This window comes from Vipera berus (genome assembly GCF_964194415.1).
Source record: "Vipera berus genome assembly, chromosome: 1".
Lineage (NCBI taxonomy): Eukaryota > Metazoa > Chordata > Lepidosauria > Squamata > Viperidae > Vipera > Vipera berus.
The window spans coordinates 96,999,769-97,021,785 of NC_138202.1; the positions used below are offsets into that span (position 1 = coordinate 96,999,769).

Genomic DNA, 22,017 nt, shown 5'->3' on the forward strand with positions numbered 1-22,017 from the left:
GAAATACCGCAACCTGGCCATCAAAACTGCGCAATTATGGATGAAACATGTAACAGTGATACCCATTGTCATCAGGGCACTGGGAACTATGTCCAAAAACTTTGCAAAACACATCAAGAAATTGCAGCTTCCTGCAATAACTCCATCAAAGCTACAAAAAACTGCGCTACTCGGAACATCTTACATTTTAAGGAGATACCTGGTTGATACCTAGGATGCTGACAGCAACCCATGTCAACCATTAGTGTCAGTCAATTTGAGTGTACAGTTGACTGAGTTTCATGCTTTATGAATAATAATGATGATGATGATGATGATGATGATGATGATGATGATGATGATGATGATGATAGGATTTACTATCTGGATCTTCATACACCGAGTTATTTGGTACACATTTATACCCACATTCCTTTACCTTCACACTTCGGAAAAGTTCATATCATTCTATCCTCTTTTTCTCTCTTTTGTTGCTGTCCAGAAAAGGGGCTTTAAGAAGATTAGGAAGAATATATTAAAGATGAAGTCAGTTTCTATACAAAAGAAGGCATAGAAACAAACCAAAAAAGAAATCCCTTGTGAGGCAAACTCCTGCACAGAATCACTATGGATGGCCCCAGCTATATTTTAGTTGTGGGAAAATATTATCTCCCTTAGGGATTATTATGGTTTTCTTCAGATGGGGGACAAAATGGAGAAGGCATCTAAAATGATTTTAACTTCATTAACTAGGGTAGAACAGTGTAAAGTTTGACTGGGCCTTAAAAGAAGAATAGTTTATTTCAATAAAAGCTGAAAAAGGAAGACATATCTCTCCAGAAATCTTATCAGTGTCTTCCCCAGATCAAGAATTGCAATGGCAAAATAAAGAGGATTTGACAAGGTTTTGTTCCGATCCAAGTGCATTCTTCTGTTTCTCACATTAAGAAACACACTTGCACTGTTTTTAAAGAATGTGAGAGTAACTGTTCTGCTCCCTGCAGTTCCTTTCCATTCTGAGAAATTACTGTGACCTACAAGGCCCATACAATGATATAGGGACCTTGATGGGCCATTTTCATTTCTCAGGGTGAAGAACTTACAGAAGTTAATGAACTTTCCAGGGTTTCTGATGCTGCAACTTCTGATAAATAATGAGAAATTTTCCAGGCTGCAGTTTCAAAATGATGCTTGCTATGTCTGCTTGCAGCATCATATAATAATAAAGTTGCAACAGTTTGTAAAGGTCTGGCCCATTCTTAAACCCTATCTTTTTGGCCTTCATTTTTGTTGTCAGATTGGAACAACCCATCTGGGCTTCCTGGAAAGTAGAACAGATGCCAGATGTCACTGACATGGTTGCCAAGAATAGGATGCTTCGGTAGCATCAAGCTTGATTTGTGCATAATTTAGCATAGACAGCAAATTTCTAATGCACTAGTTTTGTTCACAGCACGGATGCCACATCCTCAGATAAATGGCCTATCAATCACTGAAGACCTTTGGAGATTTATTGCAAGAACATCATTGGTTTCATATGGCAACATATCCTCCATTAAATAAATCTTTGGCAAGATCCCCAAAATGAGGGCTTACTGCTTATCACTGTGAATTTATTTTGGCAGAGATTTGCACAATGCCTGGCTGCATTTTTTGCCTTTCGCTATAAATCTCACACATGCTTGAGCATTAAAATCCAACTAACAGTTGTTTTGACTATTCTGCCAGCTTCACTGTTTAAGATGAAGCCCAGATAAGTTGATCCAGATGCTATGCCTTAAAAATGCTTCAACAGCATTGCCTGAGTTTTAAAACAGTGTTTTGCCGTAAGCATTAGATAATAATTTCTTATATTTCACCTACAAGTAAAGTCAGAATAAAATTGTGAAAGAAACCCAGCAATGGAGTAAAAGTCATTTCGTTAAACATAAATGCTTGACATTCCAGCCATTATTTTTAACCAAAAGTTATTTATGGAAGACTGAAAGAGAACATGTTCTCCATTTCTAAACTCCCTTCAAGATCTGCAAAGAATACTCTTCCCACACTATGATTTGTGTCATCAGGAGCCTTACACCAATAGGCACAAGAAATACATGTGAAGCATCATAACTACATAGTTGTAACTTGTATGTTAAGCCATGTATAATTATTACTTCTCTTCTAAAGCTGCCTGTCAAGATGGAAAGGTGGGGGTATGAGATTATATCCCAGATACCTTTCCCTGACTTTTGTTAAGGCCTAAACAAAGTCATCAATGCAAAAAATATAGTGCTCTATAAAAACATTTTCTTACATTAAATCTGTTTTTATAAAGCCAAGTTCCTAAATCCGCTCTGTAGGAACCACTATGTTAATTGAGGTTTGATTCTCTCCGCAGCAGTGCTTCAGTAGCTTACAGCTGCGTCTGGGTTTTCCTATCCTCATTTTATTCTCCAGGCACGCTTGTGATTTCTCAAGTTGCAATCTTTACTTTAGTCTCTTTTTTGTCTTTACTTTTAGGAGAGCAGCTCCCTCTGCTGAATTTTCTGTGGACAGAACACGCCATCTTATGTCTTTCCTCACCATGCTAGGCCCCAGCCCTGACTGGAATGTAGGGCTTTCTGCTGAAGATCTGTGCACCAAGGACTGTGGATGGGTACAGAAAGTGATTCAGGATCTGATCCCATGGGATGCTGGCACTGACAGTGGAGTCACCTATGAGGTATCAGGAATACTTACCTCTTCCTAAAGTCTGTGCTGCTTTTATGACTGCATCATAAAAAAACTCATGGAAGATGTTCTGTAGGAAACGTACTTGAAGGGTGAATCATATATCCCTAATAAACAACTAAAATGTCATGTCTTCTGGTCCTAAGCATTTAGTCAGAAGTGGAGGGAATCAACATATTTTGAGAGTTGATACACTGAATGTTGCAGACTGAGTTTTGTTTATTGATCTTATGCTACTTACTCCTTACTGAATTTATTGGCAAGATTGAAAAATGTCTTTTTATCTGTAGCTTTGATGCATAAAATTAAAGGAACATAATAGTTTTATGCATGCAGTTATGACCAACTTTTTGCCTAGAAGGATCTGTGAGGCAAATTAGCAGGATTTTCCTGAAGCAGTTTCAATTGACACTAAACCAAACAATCAAATTAATACTACTGAAATGATACTTCAAGAAAGACAACCTAGGCGCTAGGGCTTTTTAAAAAATGGCATAAATTATAGGTTAAGACCGATTCAACCTCTTGCTGACATTAGATATTACCATGAGAGATTAATGATATTATACGTATAAGCTTTTGCAAGGATATTAACTGAAAACTGTTATTAAAGCTGCCTTGAATTTCATCTAAGGTTAAAAATATGCATTCATGTCACTTAGTGCGGGCCACAAATTCAGCAGGAGGGATGGGAATGCAACTGTTCTTATCTTTCCTGCCCACTCTTCCTGTTCAGTTTTAGCCTTTTCCATTTTGAATGTTCATTTGAGTCTAAGGTTCAGTAAAGCTAATAGACTAAATCAGGACTGCATAAAGGATATAATAGTATATCCTAAATCTTACCAAGGCTAAAACCTTGACACAAATGTAGTGGTGTTCTTTTAGGATAACGTCTATTATTTGCAACTTTTTTCCACTTGTCTCTACTGTTATTCCGCTGCTCCTCTTGTGGCCTTACAAATTTCCCTTTGAACCTGTCTCTGTATATTTTGGGCTTTGTATCGTGTATCATGTCCCAGCTTCTGCCAACCTAGCAGTTCGAAAGCACGTAAAAATGCAAGTAGAAAAATAGGGACCACTACGGTGGGAAGGTAACAGCGTTCCGTGCGCCTTTGGCATCTAGTCATGCCAGCCACATGACCACGGAGATGTCCTCGGACAAATGCTGGCTCTTCGGCTTTGAAACGGAGATGAACACCGGCCCCTAGAGTCGGAAATGACTAGCACGCATGTGCGGGGGAACCTTTACCTTTACCTTATCATGTACATGGAATAGGAGTGTTTGCCCGTGCATACATCAAAAAGCTATCTCTAAATAATGGCCCTCCAGTCCTTCTTTGAAGACCTCCAGGGAAAGTGATCCCACTACAGTTCTACACAGACTTTCCCATTACTTAGCAGTTCTTCACCTTGAAGAAATTCCTCTTAATATTCAGTCAGAATCTTCTTTCCTTTAATTTGATCCTTGTCCTATTCTTAGTTTCAACAGAAACATGTCAGCCTTGTTAGTATATACAGTTATCATATCTCTGTCTTCTCTTTTAATCATTCCACATAGGGCTTAGCCTCCAAACTGTATATCATTCTGGTGCCTTTCCTCTGAACCCTGTCAAGCTTTTTCTTTTCCAATTTATTGAATAGTTCCCAGAATTAGATACAGGACCCAACATCATTCTGCTGACCTTCATTAAGAGCTGTGTGTATATATTTCTTATATATACAAATATATATGTGTATATTTCTTATTAGCTTTATGTATGACCCTGACCGTTTCTTGATGAGACTTTTTTTATTTAAGTTTGACTACTAATATTTTCATCATTCCATCAAGGAAATTTGCAACAGTTGTAAGGGATATCCCAAAGATGCTTTTCCACAAGGCAACTGGACGTTCTTGTTTTCCTTTGAAGATGTTTTGCTTCTCATCCAAGAAGCTTCTTCAGCTCTGACTGGATGATGGAGAATGGAAAGATTTATACTCCTGCAGACAGCTGTTCATTTGCATTCTTTTAGCGAGTCATTAAAGCTACCTGGAGACTTACCTGTGTCTTCAGGGTCACCTGAGTAGTGCAAATAGGTGTGGAACCTTCTTCGAACTGTTGAAAGGACTGTGTTGTAGACTGGAGATAGATGGTGTCAGATCCCTCCCCTTCTGTTGAGAGAGGGCTGTTCAATTTTGACGTAGATGGCCTCTTTGAACAGCTCTCTGCAGAGTATAAATCTTTCCATTCCCCACCATCCAGTCAGAGCTGAAGAAGCTTCTTGAATGAGAAGCAAAATGTCTTCAAAGGAAAAAAAGAAAATCCAGTTCCTCGTGGAAAAGCATCTTTGGGATAACTATGACCTGGATGACTGAGAATCTCCATAGACATGTAAGTGATATGTTCTTCCGATAAGGAGATATAGTACCCACCTGGCAAGTTACCCATGCTGCTTCCTCAGCATCCATGCTTTTGCAATGTGTATATCCTCCAGAAATTCTCCTGTTTCTATTTGTGCTTAATATGCTGAAAGACAAAATTCTTTTTTTATATAGAAAGTAAAAAGGCAAGCATGTTGGGAGAATTGAATGTGTATTTCAGGTATAAATCTATTTGTTGAACTATAAAATGACTTGATTTTATTGATAAAATCATGACTTATGTACAGTACAGAATAATTTGTTAATAAAGGTATGTTTGGTGAATGAGACTGAAAATGTAGCATATTCAATATCTGGACTTCGTCCTCCATTGTATTGTCCAGACAGAGGAAGCAGTGTTTTTTTTGTTTTGTTTTGGTTTTTTTTTGGGGGGGGGGAAACAAAAGGAAGGAGGGAAGGAGATTGCTGACATAATGCCGTGCAATGATTCTAGGCAGCTCACAACAATCTATTTAAAAAACCATAGTTAAAAACAAAAAAATACTCTTCTCTCTAGACACCAGATATTTCAGATCTGAATGGGAAATTTTATATATATAACATTTGTAGTGTCCCACTCATGATAAAATAATTACTTCCCTCTTTATCGTTCTTAACTAGCCAAATTAGGAACTATTTTCATCTGCTAGAGCGTAGAATAATATGTTCAAACAAATATGATTCTAATGTTCGGTTGGCAAAAGCATGCAATTTTGAAGGCCATCTGATGAGCATAGACTGAAAATAATTTCTCCCCATTTACGAACATTCATGCTGAGATAACCAGTGCCATATGCCATTTTCTACTCAGAGTTTCTTTGGAACAATGCAGAGATTTCCATGGTTCACAACAGGAAAGTTGATATCTTACTCTTCTGTCATTGTATTGCTCTGTGTGACCTTATCAAACTTCCTGACTACCATCATTTTCCGCTATTTAGCAAAATTATTGTTTTCAAGTGCTTTATTGCCTTTATCCTAGATGTTATTTGAGGGATTTTTCCCACTCTCATCATTTCATTTTTTATTTTTTTTTAATCTCAGGGTTTACTATGTAATATTGTCATGTCTTACTTTAGGTCAACAGTTCCCAATTTAAGGTGCTATAATGTATTACTTACTTCCTCTCTCAGTCAGTAATAAGTCTCAGTAGAAATTGAGATTAAGACTGCTTGTTAACTACAATAACATTTGTTGTTAAGCTTTGAAAGCAGTCAAAAATAATGAGGATGAATAAATTCAACAAATCATTTAAAATTTAATAAACAGAAACATTTTCCTGTCTTTCCTTCCCATACCATATCATATACTATACAAGAGTGGTGGCATATGAAGCTTTTTGATCAGAGGAAAAATATTTTCTTGCATTGACAACTTCCACTAAAAGGAAGATACTATGACTGAATATCCTGGCCTGTTCCTTTGGGATAGGTTTCTTTGCAGCAGGGCACCATTGAACTAAAAGTGTACTGATTATATTTCTTAGTTTCTTTTAATTATGATTGATTAGCATTTGGCAGTCCCCTGTGAACTAACAGAATTGAACTGCCTTAAAAAGGCTTATAATTAAATAAGCATTTGCAATAACACACTTTTTAAATAATTGAACAAATAAATAAAAATGCTACCAATCACTGAAGAACATTAAACATTCAGCTATGTCAGGCCCAAAACTAAGAATAACACATGATAATTATTCCAAGATGAGTTCTTTATTGTTTCATACTTATAGACAAAGTCTTGCCATACTGAAGACTCTTAATGACTTCATCTACAATATATTTTGTGAACTATTAGAGAGGGACTGTCTTCACTCTCTGTCTCTCATACATAATATCTGGGCTGAATTGCCTCTTACTCCTCTGGAATGCACCCCTTTCCTCCTGGGAATCCACCTCGTCACTACATCACAGATATGCAGCTGAAATTAAATTCTGATAATACAGAATCCAGTGGCAGTCCACTGCTCCAAAGCCAAATGATCTGGACTTGAAAGTGAAGTTCCTACACTTCAACAAACCAACACACTAGTCATTCATTTAGCCATAGGGACAAATTGCAGGTGACACCTCCACAGCATCTGTTTGCTGCCTTAATGGCATTAGTGAGGCGGGAAATAGCTAATGTAAGATATACTGAAGAAACACTTTTTTATAAGACTGCTTAACAGTTGAAAAATGAAACAGAATGGGCAAGGAGCAAGGTACAGTGGATAATGTATTTGACTGGCACCAGAGTGAGGCAGTTTCCGTTCCATCTATAGCCACAGCAACTCACTTGGTGACTTTCAGCCCAATTTACCATACAGGGTTATTGTATGGGTAGAGACACTTCGAAAAAGATGGTCCCTCGGGTAACCCAGTCCTAAGCCATGTTTAAAGGCCATGTTTAACCAGCACCTTGAATTGCACTCAGAAACACACCAGCAGGCAGTGCAGCCCACAGAGGAGTGGTATTATGTGTGGCATATATTTTCCACATTTTCTTCAAGGGCAGCCCCATGTAGAGTGCATTACAGTAATCTAAGTGGGAGATTAATGTCCATGTTCATGGAACTTCATCTCCATCTTATCTATTTTGATCTCTCCCACCCATCCCCCAATACTGTTGTGCCTATATAAACAATAAAATCTATACACTAGTCCCACCAATTAAGACTGAGAAGACTTTGGGGCAAGATAGCTTTGATGAAAACAGCTAGTAAATGGTGCCTAGACATAATAAGTAGATACCTGTACCTGCTATTTAGTTAAGATTAAACTACCCTGAGCCATTAAAATACATTTGAAAAATCTGCATTTTACAGGACTGAAAGTGCTTTGTCTTTGGTAGCATCTTGAAAATATGTATCATTTATAACATCTTCCTTGTTCTTCATAGCCATGAAGGAAAACAAAATCCCCAAAGAAGGAAGAAGCTGAAGATGGCTTAGCAAATGAAAGCCACTACCATTCCATTTGAACCTTACTTCTTTATTTTCAAACTGAGAGATAGAATAAGCAAAAAATGGTAATAAATACACCCAGCATGACAACTTTTTTTTGGCCTTTCTTTCAATCATTCAACTTAAAATTATTCAGTAAATTTGAAATTGCTTATGAATACCTGCACACAAAAATCATAAAAGCTATGATTTCAGTACAAAGTCTTTTCTGATATTTAGTTTTTGTATCAATATTTATTTTCCTGTTTGAGTATCAAAACAGTTAATGCGAAAAGAACAGAGGAAATGAACATTTGGATACCCCTGTATGATTTTCTCCTTGCTATATAGATAGGGAATTAAAAAAGGATTCTTTAGCATGTATTCATATCCAGAGCTCATCATGTATGTAGTTTTTGCCAAAAATTGCAGAAAAAAATGCAATGGATTTAGAGAATTTGGTTGTTTTTATCTTAATTTACTGTGATTCTAAAGTAAGACCTATTAAGCTAATTCCAGCAGCTTCTATTATATGAAGAGTCGTTTTTCTTGTTGATCAGATATAAGTGCTATTGAATTATTTTTATTGGAGCTTTTGTTTGCTAGTTGGTTGGTTAGTTTTCTGTAATACGATGTCTTTGTGTTTTATTGCCTCCTGGATAGCTTTAGTAGAGTTGAAAACAAAATGAATATATTTCATTTATTCACAGGCTAACTATTTCTTTTCATTATATGTAAGTAATTGGTATCTGGAGAAGAATACTCATGTCTAATGAATGTGTCATCCTGTACAATGGGCACTAGACATGAAAACATTTCCTTTTTATTTATATTATTTTATTATAAGTAAAGGTTCCCCCACACATGCGTGCTAGTCGTTTTCAACTCTAGGGGCCGGTGCTCATCTCTGTTTCAAAGCCGAAGAGCCAGTACTTGTCCGAGGACATCTCCGTGGTCATGTGGCCGGCATGACTAGACGCCAAAGGCGCACAGAATGCTGTTACTTCCCACTGTAGTGGTCCCTATTTTTCTACTTGCATTTTTACGTGCTTTCGAACTGCTAGGTTGGCAGAAGCTGGGACAAGTAACAGGCGCTCACTCTGTTATGCAGCACTCGGGATTCAACCCTGCCAAACTGCCGACCTTCTGATCGACAAGCTCAGCGTCCTAACCCACTGAGCCACCGCATCCCTTTTATTATAAGTGACACATTTAAATATAGATATTTTGTTTTAACTTATTAGGTGTATGATAATATAACAGCATAGGAATGTTGCATGAATTTTTATTTACCCTTAAGTTAAGTTCATGTTTTAGTAACTTCACACATCCATCCATGGAATTTTATAGGTAATAATAGTACAGACGTTTGCCACTACCTTTTTCTAGGATTTCTTGGGAATTTCTCATCCAAGCTTAACAAGATTAGTCATGCACTTCTATTTACCCCTAGGTCAGGGGTAGGCAACCTCGGCTCTTTTATGACTCATGGACTTCAACTCCCAGAATTCCTCAGTTAGCATTTCTGGGAGTTGAAGTCCATGAGTCCTAAAAGAGCCCAGGTTGCCTACCCCTGACCTAGGTTAAAAACTACCTTCTAAAAAAAAAACTTCTTCAATTTTGAAGTAGATTTCTTTTTTTAGCTTGGATATTTTCCAAAGCAGGAATATAGCTGCAATGGGATATATATATATATATATATATATATATATATATATATATATATATATATATATATATATATATATGTATATATGTATATATGTATGTATGTATGTATGTATGTATGTATGTATGTATGTATGTATGTATGTATGTATATGGTTTTGGGGGTGGGGGGGTGTCTGATTTTAAAAGGTAGGGACATAGAGCTGTGTGTTGTTGTTTTTAATCCTTTTATTCACTTAAAGACAGCATGAAGCAATTTCAGCTAAGCTTTATCAGCAGTTTTGCTTCTCTGGCTTTGGGCCTCTCTAAATGTGTCACCCATCAAAATTGGTAAATCCACACCATTACTATCATCACCACCCTATCTCTCTTTTTCCTCTTTCCAAAGTACAGCTTTCAGATTCAGTCAATTCTGTGCCTATAAATATATGCATCTTATGGACCTATAGTAAGTTCAACACATCTGTTCACTGAACATATACAAACAGCAAACAATGGGGTAGTGGTTAAGGCATCAGGCTAGAAAGCAGGAGACTGTGATCTTTAGTCCCCACTAAGGTACTAAGCCAGTTGGGTGACCTCAGGCCAGTCACTTTCGCTCAGCCCTAAGGAGGCAATGGCAAATCACTTCTGGGAAAAAAAAATTGCTAACAAAACTTCAGGAACTTGTCCAAGCAATTTCTGAGAATCAGACACAATTGAATGGAAAGAAAGAAAAATTATATATGCATACACTGATCTCTGTAAAAAAAAACGCTTATACACTGGCCAGCATTTCTACATTAATCCGATTGGCAGGCTCATTGTTTGCTGACTTTTTTTTGGATCTTTGTTCTTAATAGCTTTGATCTTATTAACTTCTGTTATTTTCAAGGTCATTGACAGCTTTCTGCAGTGAATAGAAAGATCCTACAACTCATTTCAGACACAGTTCTTCAGGTAGTGCCCAAAACATTTCTTCTTGGCAATATTCCACTTGTCCACAAAATAATCCAAATCAAGTTGTTGTTAATAATAATAATAAGTTGAAAGGGACCTTGGAGGTCATCTAGTCCAACCCCCTGCTCAGGCAGGAAACCCTATACCATTTCAGGCAAATGGCTGTCCAGTCTCTTCTTAAAATCTTCCAGTGTTGGAGCATCCATATTGGGGTTTACTGGAATCAGGTTCAGAGCCAGTTGCTGTGTATTTCAGCTATCTTAGCTGCCAGTCATTACCTTTTTTTACAGGTTTCTCCTTCCCAAAATCTTCTCTGATGATATTTAACTTCATTGCTAACCCCATCTGAGTTCCAAGGAGAACTTCATTATGAGATTCTAAGTTTTGTTTGTTGGCAGTGACTAGAAACTGCTTTGTCTGCATGGATACATGGATATGCCAGTGCCAGAGAGATGCAGTGGTTGAGAAAGACTCATCACAGCAGTCATTCTTCTGAGCTGAAAAATTGCTCACAAACTCTGTCTGTAGAAATTAAATCATAGGATTGACTCATCAAAAGTAAAGAGAGGATGAAAATATAGCTTCTCTTTTCTCGGCCTACTCTTTATAGCACGTTAATATCAATGTATTAATCAGTGTAATTCCATTAATTATGACAGTGTAATATACATTAGATTACATCCAAGCCCCTTGAAATCATTGGGCATTAAGTTAGTCATGCATATTTAAGTTATCCCATTTTTTTTCCATTTGCCAGCTTCTCTATCTCTCCCTCTCCCTTTCTGTGTGAGGGTGGGGAGGTGTGTAAACTCTGGGTCCAAACAATGGTCATGAAAGTTTACCTGCAAACTTTTTGTATACCATATTTTTCATTGTTGTGTTTCTTCTATGTCTGCCTATGCTTCTTTTTTGACTGCAGTCATCCAACAAGCCAACAGTACCTCAGGAGAAGATAAGACCGCTCACAAGTCTAGACCACCCCCAAAGTCCTTTTTATGACCCTGAAGGAGGTTCCATTAAATCAGTAGCCAGAGTTGTCATTGAGAGGATTGCACGAAAGGTATTAGTATGAAAGTTCACTTATCAACTGATATGGAATATTTGAGCATAGAGTGGGATTAAATAACAAGAAACCTGAAACCTGGTAATAAAATGACAAATGTAGTTCAACTTGTTTTCATAATGAGAGTATGCTGGGTCAGTGGAGATGTGAGGGACCTCATTCCTTAGAGCGGGGGTCTCCAATCTTGGCAACCATACTACTTGTGGACTTCAACTCCCAGAATTCCTCAGCCAGTGCTTCCTCAGTGCTGGCTGAGGAATTCTGGAAGGGAATTCCTCTCCTTTCCACTCAAACCCCAAGGAATGCAAAGAAGCACAAATCAAAAGTTTAAGGCCCTCAGAAGCACAAGAGGAGAGTTCCTCGGAGCTGCAGAAGTTGTTACCAAATTGGAATTTTACCAAGATAGCAAAGGTGAACTTCTGAAAAGCAAGACTAATCAAATTTGTTTTATTTCATTTTAATTAAATTTAAGGATAAGTGAAATTAAATTAAATTTAGTTCCTGTCTTGGTTGTACTTCATCAAAAGCTAACTCCAGCTCTGAGGCTGGAAAAAGATTCTGCAGCATAGCCTTCAAAAAGAAAAAAAGAAAAAGTCTTGTAAAGCAAGATCAAGGCTCATTACTTAATAAGAACATTTTCTACCAAGTGCTATAATAATGCTAAGTGTCACAGACAGATCTTACTTGCAGCAGAAATCTGGAGCACATTCCTTCATTCGTTATATGAAGAATTTTAGGGCTCCCTAGGCATTATAGAAAACAAGTGGGCCCCCAAACCATTTCCACTTAATCGTTACTTTCTAGTAACATCAAGCTTTTAGATGTGACATTATCTCTCCCCACCTCCCCCGTCCTCCCCCAGCACTTTTTTTCAGCAAAATGTTGTTTGCATCTTAGCTTGTTTTGCAAGGGAATAAAACCTTCTCCTACCAATTGGAAACACAATACATTCATAGGACTTCCTTTAGGATCTGCGTTTTCCATGGGCCTGACGACACCTGCAGGCTTTATAAGCATGAATGCTTGTAGATGCCATTTGAATAACTTCTGGCAGTTGATTTTCCAGGCCAGTGCCCAGCATTGCATTATATTTCCTCTGCCAATTCAATCCTTTGCAAATGTTTCTTTGCAGGGGGAACAGTGCAATATCGTTCCTGATAGCATCGATGACATTGTTGCAGATCTTGCTGCAGAAGCTCCAGAAGATGAAGGTACTCTTTAATTATGTCCTACCTTTATGAGTTTGTGTTTCACTTCACCCTCCAGTGCTGCTGCTCCTCTGTATTTCATGCTGTTTGCCTTATTATTAGGACAGTATTGAAAACAGGAGGGGAAAAAAACAATTTGCTTAGCCATTTATGGTTGGAGTCTGCATCATTACTTAATAAACACCCACAGTGATAGTGTCAGCAGGCAGAAAGTTTGGAAATGGCACTATGATAATTTAGCAGAAGACTAATCTCACGTACTTTATTATCTTGTACTGGGTTGATCTTCATCCCAGCTGTACTATTTTCCTTATCTAACTGCTCCTCTTTCTTACTTATTATTGGGCTTAGCCCAGGAATGACATTGAACAATCCAACCAAAGTTCAGCTCTTTATATGCTTACATACAATAGACAGAATGCAATGGTGGGAAATGTTCGTAACTCGGGTGTAGGATGAGGGTGGAGGTGCATTCTCTGTGCTTGCTGGGTTGGTTTCCAAACATTTTGTTGCCAGACTAGGTAACATCTTCAGTGGAGTTTAGGGGAGGTCGGTGTTGGTGTTCTTCTGCTTATCAGGGCTTCTTGTGGTCATTAGGTTTTGTGATGGGGAGGTCACGTCAGGTGAGGGTCACCCCCTCCCTTCCTTAGGTGAGGCAATCCCCCCAGCCAGCACTTCACCTCCCAATGACCCTCACCTGATGTGACTCCCCATCACAAGGCCCATATATGACCCTCACTTGATGTGACCCATACCTGACCCATCATAAGATCCATCACAAGACCCTCACCCGACATGACCCTCTCATCACAAGACCTACTGACCACACAAGCTTGGAGAATGAACCTCTACCCTCAATAAGTAGAATTTTGCCAAATCGAACCCTTATTGCTTTCAACCCAACATATATACCCTGGGAGAGTCTAAGGAATAGCTATCCTAACTCTCTTCTTCTGTCTCTTACCCAGCTCCAGACTGCTTCTTGTTCCCACTCCCCCTTCTTGGAATGTGCTCCCTTCTTTCCGGGAAACTGTTGTTTTGCTGTAGTCCATCACCCCAGCTCTCCCTCTGTAGGCACCATCCCTCACATCTTTTTAGTTTTCCATTCCAATCTTTCTTTCAAACTTTAGTTTGTTAAAAAGTATATTTATACATCTAGCAGTCAACTGGAGACCATAAAAAAGGGACTTGCTCTAGGAAGGGCAAAGGTAGGGCTAGAGGTAGAGTACCTCTTTCGCAGGCAGAAAGTCTCTGGTATAGTGTCTAGTCTAGTGTGTCCATTAAATATATTGAGTAGAGAAGTAATCTTAAAAAAACAGCTAAGTTTAATTGTTTGGGAGGATTATTCTAACTGGGTTTAAACACAGTCAATACTTTTGAACTGAAAATATTCGTATGCATACAAAAGAGTAAGTAAAGATTTTAGGTAAGCAACATAGCATCATTAAGAAAAGAGTTGTGAAAAACAAAGTAAGCATAAGGCCTGCAAGGTCAACGATAAGTCAAAACCTAATTTGTTGTCCAGCTTATTAAATGTGGACAGTAGATTTCATAGCTTACTTGTACACTATAATCAGATGTGTGTGTGTGTGTGTGTGTGTGTGTGTGTGTATGAGATCACAGTGTACAAGTAAGCTATGAAATCTACTATGTATCCGTATATGTATACATATACGTATTTGTATATCTCTACTGTGTGGTGATCTTTACACCACACATATATGCATTCGCACATACATACATATATATATTATATTATATATAATATATTATATAATATATAATATTATATATAATATAATATAATATTTGTAATTGTTTTCAGATGATACTCCTGAAACTTGCATCTATTCGAACTGGTCTCCCTGGTCAGCCTGTAGCTCTTCCACATGTGAAAAGGGCAAGCGGATGAGGCAGAGGATGCTCAAAGCCCAGCTTGACCTCAGCGTGCCTTGTCCAGAAACTCAGGACTTCCAGCCTTGTATGGGTCCAGGCTGTAGTGATGAAGGTAGGTGAGAAGACTCTGGACGTGAGAATCAACATTTTGTTGATCAGATGTAGGTGAGGTTTGGGAATAAATGGAAACTATCTATTGTTGCTTTTTTAGATGGCTCTACATGCATGATGTCTGAGTGGATAACATGGTCCCCTTGTAGTGTATCTTGTGGCATGGGAATGCGATCGAGAGAGCGATATGTGAAGCAGTTCCCGGACGATGGCTCCATGTGCAAAGTGCCTACAGAGGAAACTGAGAAATGCATTGTAAATGAAGAATGTTGTAAGTATCTGATGCACCCTGCCACACTTTATCAACCTAAAAGCAGAATGTGAATCCTCTGTTAAATAAGTGCCACTAGACTGATCTTTTACTAATATATTATGGACAGCTCCTAGCAGTTGCCTGGTAACTGAATGGGGAGAGTGGGATGAATGCAGTGCCAGCTGTGGGATGGGAATGAAGAAGAGACACAGAATGATCAAGATGACCCCGGCAGATGGATCCATGTGCAAAGCAGAAACCACAGAAGCTGAGAAATGCATGAATCCCGAATGCCGTAAGTAACTGGTCAACTTAGCAAACATGTCAAAAAGGGGGGATGTTAATGTTCTTGTCCACACATCATGCATTTATATAAAATGAACAGTGCTATGTGCAAATGATACATGCAACAAGTAACACAGTTCATCATTTGTATACTGTCTAATAGGTTTCTTCACAATGTAGACTTCTAAAAATTTTCCATGACAAAGTAGCTATTTCAAACCAAAAGCATATAAAAGTGTACAATTATATTGACCGCAAGACACAAGGGAGCAATCAGCATAAATAGTTGAAGTCAGAATATTCTAGCAAATCATAAGCCCTGCAGTTTTTAAGACGACAAGAAGTGAGAAGTGCTTTCCTGTTTTTTTATTATTTAAATATGCTATTTTTTGTATACATACACAACCCACATATATGTACCCATACACACCCCTACACCACACATTATGCATTCACATATACACACTCACAAAATGGTTGCAACCCGATTTGCTTTTCTTAGCAGAATAAGATCATAGCATAACATTTTCATACATTATTCTTGTAAATATAACTTCTTGTTGAGTGGAAAAAAAATAAGGAAGAACATGTTACCTGAAGGGAAGATGAGAAAATTTTAGAAATAGCAATAGCATTTATGCTTATATACCACCCCACTGTGCTTTACAGCACTCTCCAGGTGGTTTACAACATCAACATATTGCCCCCAACAATCTGGGTCCTCATTTTACCAACCTCAGAAGGACAGAAGACTTGACTCAAACTTGAGCCCCATCAGGATTCGAACTCCAGGGTGTCGGCAGAGTTTGCCTGCAAATACTGCATTCTAACCACTGTACCACTAGAGTTCAATCCTGACTGGGCTCAAGATTGACTAATTAATTGCCTACAATCTGGGATCAGAGTTTAAATACTCACTGCAAATTTGGCGGTGGAGGAAGATGCCGTTGTGAAAGCAGGAATCTGTGCATGAGGTGCAAATAACGAAAGCAAATGGCTGGAGTAGAGAACAAGCCACTGCCCTCACGTCAAGGAGGAAGGTTGAAATTCCCTGCCTGCCTCTCATCATCCATAATGTATGCACTGGAGAGTTTCTTTTACCCATGAAGGCTTTTCATATGGATGAGGTTTCCGGAAAAATGGGAATCCTTGGTGCAGCAGCTAGATAGAAAGGGCTCCCACTTACAGCCAGTTACAATTGAAGGAGAAAAATACTCCTTCATAACATGCAGGTGGAAGAATTGGAGTGAGCTTTCTAATTAACTGAATAAGAAGACACACACTGAATGCAGTGAGACTTGCTACAGAATGAACATGTGCAGCACAAAGGCCTCCATTCACCATTTTCTTGCTGAAAACTAAAGGAAAACTTCAGCTCAATCCTTCAAGGGTCTGTTTCCTAGCTTCCATCATCATTTACAAGGAATAACCAGGACTGAAAAGATCTGTGACCAACTTACTGATAGTTGGCACATTTAATTGGAAACAAGAGCCATTGAATTCAACAGGACTTACTTTATGATTGTTATGCTCAGTTTTATGCAGTTTCTTTCTCCTGTTGAATGGGTAATATGTGCAAGAAAGTAATTTGTAAGAGACAGAATGGTCTCTGCGTATATCCTGGTAGGACATCAATTAATTTTAGAAACAGGGAGTCTGATCAATAGCAATTAATTCCGTCCCCACCCCCCTGGGAGTATGCCTTTTAATATATGTGTATGCATATTCATATACATTTATAAGTATACATATTTGCGGGGGAGGGGGGAATAATCCACAGGACAGGTTTCAGTGAGTGGTGACATTTCTATTAACAAGAGGAGAAAGATTGTTACATGTGAGCAAATATTTTTATGTCTAATCTTTCTTGGATGACAGATATTACTGCCACAATCCAATCAGCAATTAACAGTACCTACAGGAGCCATTTAAACCTGGGAAAAGGCTTTATTAAGCCTTTACCACTGATCCAACCCAGGAGAATACATCAGGAAATCTAATGAGAGATATCCAGCATTGTATGAGATAGAGTGATTTGCAACAAGAATATCTTAGACCAGTCTCTTTTAGGAATAAATTATGAATACTGGAAGTGAGGGATGATAGTCTCAGATTAAAGAAATTCTTAAAGCATCCCCTTTATTGTTAAAGCAGATCTGCCAGCAATCTGTAGCAAAATACAGCCTGGAATCATTAGATGCTGGAAGGCCAGTACACATCCAGTTTCATTTCAGTCTTTATCAAGGAGCTATCCTTTCCCTTGATGAGTGGGTGGATGGTTCAGTTCACCACCAGATTGATCACCACTTGTAGATTTGCTGTTGAAATGGAATCATCTCACCCTCTTTCCCATCCCAACCTACACTAGATACCATTCCCTGCCTGCTTTCTCCTTGGTCTGAATGGAGCGACTGTAGTGTCACTTGTGGAAAAGGGATGAGGACCAGACAAAGGATGCTAAAATCTGCTGCAGAGCTTGGAGATTGCAATGAAGAACTAGAACAAGTAGAGAAATGCATGCTGCCAGAGTGTCGTAAGTATAGATATCTAGAGTCTGAAGACTAATTTTATGGTTGGTTCGATTTATTCCTTCTATTCCACACAACAGACAAGCAGAAATGTGTTACGTACATTACTCTTCCTATATGATAGCCATGTATCGGCAAGCATGATGCATTGCTTTGTTACTGTAAAGCTGGGCTTTTCAACCTTTTCACAGATTGTACCACTTTTAGGATACAGCAATATTCGAGTTCCACCAGTCACCTAGCAAGGTGTCAAAAACTTGATGACCAAAAAAAAAAGGAAAAAAGTGATAAAGTACAGGTAGTCCTTGACTTACAACAGTTTGCTTAGTGACTGTTACAACAATACTGAAAATAGACACTTATGCCCATTTTTCACACTTATAACCGTTGCAGCATTCCCCAGGGTCATGTGATTTACATTTGGCTGCTTGGCAACTGATTCATATTTATGATGGTCACAGTGTCCCAGGGTCATGTGATCCCCTTTTACAACCTTCTGACTAGCAAAGTCAACGGGGAAGCCAGATTCACTTAACAACCATGTTACTAATTTAACAACTGCAGTGATTCACTTAAGAAATGTGGCAAGAAAAGTCATAAAATGGGACAAAACCCATTTAACAAATTTCTCACTTGGGCTCAATTGTGGTCGTAGATTGAGGACTATCTGTACACCCACTTACCACACTTTTAATGGGAAACTTGTGCCTGTTTCTCTGACATTAATCTTTGCACTGTTCTATCCCCTTCTCTCCCTCTGCTTGTCTCAAAGAAGCCTCTCCTCTTCTCTGTCTCCCTTTCTCCGTCCCCTTCTCTTTCCCAGTTGCCTTTTTTTTCCTCTCCCTTTCCCACCAAAACCTCCTCCTTTTATATCCTCTCCTCTCCACCCTCTTCTTCTCTTCAGTGCAACTCCAGCTGACTCCTCTCTCCCAGGCTGTGCGCTTCTCCATCTCTCTTTCTCCGTCCCTTTCGCTTTCTCTGTCGTCTTTTCTTTCTCTCCCTTTCCCATTAAAATTCCCTCCTTTTATATCCTTTCCTCTCTCTCCCCCTCCTCCTTTTCTCTTTGATGCAACTCCAGCTGACTCCTCTTCCCCTGGCTGCGCACTGCTCCCGGAAGCACCAATCAGCTGGAGCCATGCGCCGATCAGCAACACTGCCGCTTCAGCTGACTCTCCCACAGGCCTGTGCAACACTGCTGCCACTTTAGCTCATTCCCCCCCCCCCCCGCTACACTTTTACACATTTTTTTACACTTTTTTTACAGTGCTTTTCAACCCATCATATGTGTACCACCTGCCAGGTGCTAAAGTACCACCAGTGGTACGCATACCACAGATTGAAAAGCACGGCTGTAAAGCACTATTCGCATGCCAGAAACCAATGCCTAACATTTTCCCAGGTAGAAAAAAATAAACGGCCTCCTTTTTAAGAAAGTGTGCAAAAGGACCTCACCATTGCTAAAATGAGTCATACCATATTAACATAACTTTGTTATATATCATAGACACTTTTCTTCACCTTCAATGAAGTTTCTATGGAAAAATTCAGGAATGTGACAAAAACATCCATTTTAAAGTACCAATGCAAAATGACTAAATTGGTGCCATTCCAGATTGAAAAAGCCTGATGAATAATTGAATGTTATTTCACACATATTTTCACAGTAATTTTTATAAAGAGCACCATCCGTCAATCATTGGAATCAAGGTTTGCCCCCACCCAACTCTAGCTCTTTTCCTCTCCAATCTCCTGCATTTTCCCCTCCGTATCCTTCCTATAAATCTGCTCCAGAGTTAATTTCTGGTGGGTGGTAATTTTTAATATAGGGTGGGTGTGAATGTACTGCTGTCGGAGCTTAGTGAAAGGGTGGTCTTGCAAACGCATTTTCAGTGTAAGCTTGTTTAAAATCCATTCCGTGTTATCATCAATCTAAATGTTCATATTTTTCATAGTGAGATTAAAAAGAAGTAAATTATTGTTCTGCCAAACCAGATTGTTCTGCCTAAGTAAGTTAAGGCTAAGCATTTTATTTCTTTCATCCTCTCTTCTCTAGCAATTGACTGTGATCTGACAGAATGGTCTCAGTGGTCCGAATGCAATAAGTCTTGTGGGAAAGGCCACATGATCAGGACAAGAATGATCAAAATGGAACCTCAGTTTGGAGGAGCTCCATGCCCAGAAACTGTACAGCGTAAAAAATGCCGAATAAGAAAATGCTTGAGAAACCCCAATATTGAGAAAAGGCGCTGGAAAGAATCTCGGGAGAAAAGGAGGAGTGAACAAGCTAAAGAAGATGTAGACGGTGGGCAATTCCCAGGTAAGTGTAGTAAACCTAACAGAGCAATCCTTAAATTAAGAAAGTGAGCTGTGCAACATAGAAATACATTACTGATTTATATTCTTATTGGTACAGCTTCTTTCAATGATCCTTAATGTTTTGCATAAATGCTTGGGTTTAGATCACTGAACAACTATAGATAACCAAATCAAGGAAATCCTTCCTTCCTTCCTTCCTTCCTTCCTTCCTTCCTTCCTTCCTTCCTTCCTTCCTTCCTTCCTTCCCAGGGGTCAAGACTGACTCAAAGGCAGAAAGGAAAGGAAAGGAAAGGAAAGGAAAGGAAAGGAAAGGAAAGGAAAGGAAAGGAAAGGAAAGGAAAGGAAAGGAAAGGAAAGGAAAGGAAAGGAAAACCTGCAATACAAAGGACACATCTGCTTTTAAGTTCCAAAATAATCCACTCACATGATTCAGAATATGACTGTATAAAATACTATAATCACAAACAGACCAATGAGCCACATATGAAAATGTTGGATGATTCAGACCAATTAGGACTTTCAACAAATACAAACTTCATCCCTGGAGTAATCTGTAGAATCTCATGGTTTATAGGTCTTTCCATTATAGAAACAGGAGTAGCAATAGAACTCCCGCTTGTGAAGAAAAGAGAAATTTCAAAGGATTCAAGCACTAAAGTGATTCTTACGTTGCTTGTCTGTTATTTTTATTTTAGGTTGCAAAATGAAGCCATGGACTGCTTGGTCAGAATGCACCAAACTGTGTGGGGGTGGAATCCAGGAGAGGTTTATGACTGTCAAGAAGCGTTTCAAAAGCAGTCAGTTCACTAGCTGCAAAGACAAGAAGGAATTAAGAGCCTGCAATGTTCATCCTTGTTAGCAAACCGAAATCTTTTGGATAATGCACTCCTAAGCTAAATGTAAAAAAAATCAACCTTGGTTTGATTTTTTTTAAAAAAGAGAAAATATATAAATTGTGTATATTAGTCTTCATTTTTGCAGTGTTGTTTGCTTAATTAGTCTTGCTGGTGCAAGAGATCTATTTTATAAATACTTCCTTACAAATATCTGCTGAGAGTAGCTCCTTAATGCTCCAGCTAGCCCTTAATGCATAAAACTAGTGAAGTCATTGTGAAATCTTATAACACTGAAATTATAGACATATCTGTGCGAACAAACCATAATCATAAAAATAGTCCCTGTAAATATGTGGGATGCATGCAAAAATGATACTGCAAACTTAAATATTTGGAAACCATTTTCAAAATATTCAAAGCAGTGCCTCTGTGTTTTTACAGCTGTGCCAAGGAATTACTTTAATAATACTACAGGTGCATATTGATATTTAACCATCAGCAATGTAAAAATGGTATTTATAGCAATCCTTTGACAATATACCTTTTCTTCTTCGTGCAATTGCTTGGACCCCTATTAAATAAATCACCTTATGATTGTTTCCATTAAGAAAGAAAAGCAAGCAAGCATAAGCTGCCCAGACATGAAAAGTAAGGAGGAACAAATTTTCCATCTGTAAGCTGTATACCAATTAGCCAGTAAGTTGCATTTAAAAATATCTTCCACACTCTCTCACAAAGTCATATGCTAGGTGATAAGGTACAGTAAAATATTCTCCCTTAAAGGTGTGTGCAACATAGCTAGGCAAATATATTTCAGAAACGTGAGGGGAAATTGCGGACTTTTCAGAGTTAACCAGTGTAAATAAACAATATAAATTCTCACAAAAGATGTGAATCAA

The 22,017-nt window shown here is 38.5% G+C and overlaps 1 protein-coding gene across 1 annotated transcript in view; it reads left to right on the top strand.

The window, feature by feature from the left end:
- SPON1 (spondin 1) overlaps positions 1–21,473 on the top strand; it is a 365,804-nt gene extending 344,331 nt beyond the window's left edge. The window contains exons 8-16 of the mRNA XM_081336752.1: positions 2,482–2,683; positions 11,542–11,682; positions 12,818–12,896; positions 14,719–14,901; positions 15,001–15,171; positions 15,281–15,448; positions 17,807–17,971; positions 20,020–20,283; positions 20,978–21,473. Coding sequence (XP_081192878.1) covers positions 2,482–2,683; positions 11,542–11,682; positions 12,818–12,896; positions 14,719–14,901; positions 15,001–15,171; positions 15,281–15,448; positions 17,807–17,971; positions 20,020–20,283; positions 20,978–21,141 — 1,537 coding nt within the window. The 3' untranslated portion in view covers positions 21,142–21,473. The remainder of the gene's footprint in view (positions 1–2,481; positions 2,684–11,541; positions 11,683–12,817; positions 12,897–14,718; positions 14,902–15,000; positions 15,172–15,280; positions 15,449–17,806; positions 17,972–20,019; positions 20,284–20,977) is intronic.
- Positions 21,474–22,017: the final 544 nt, after the last annotated feature.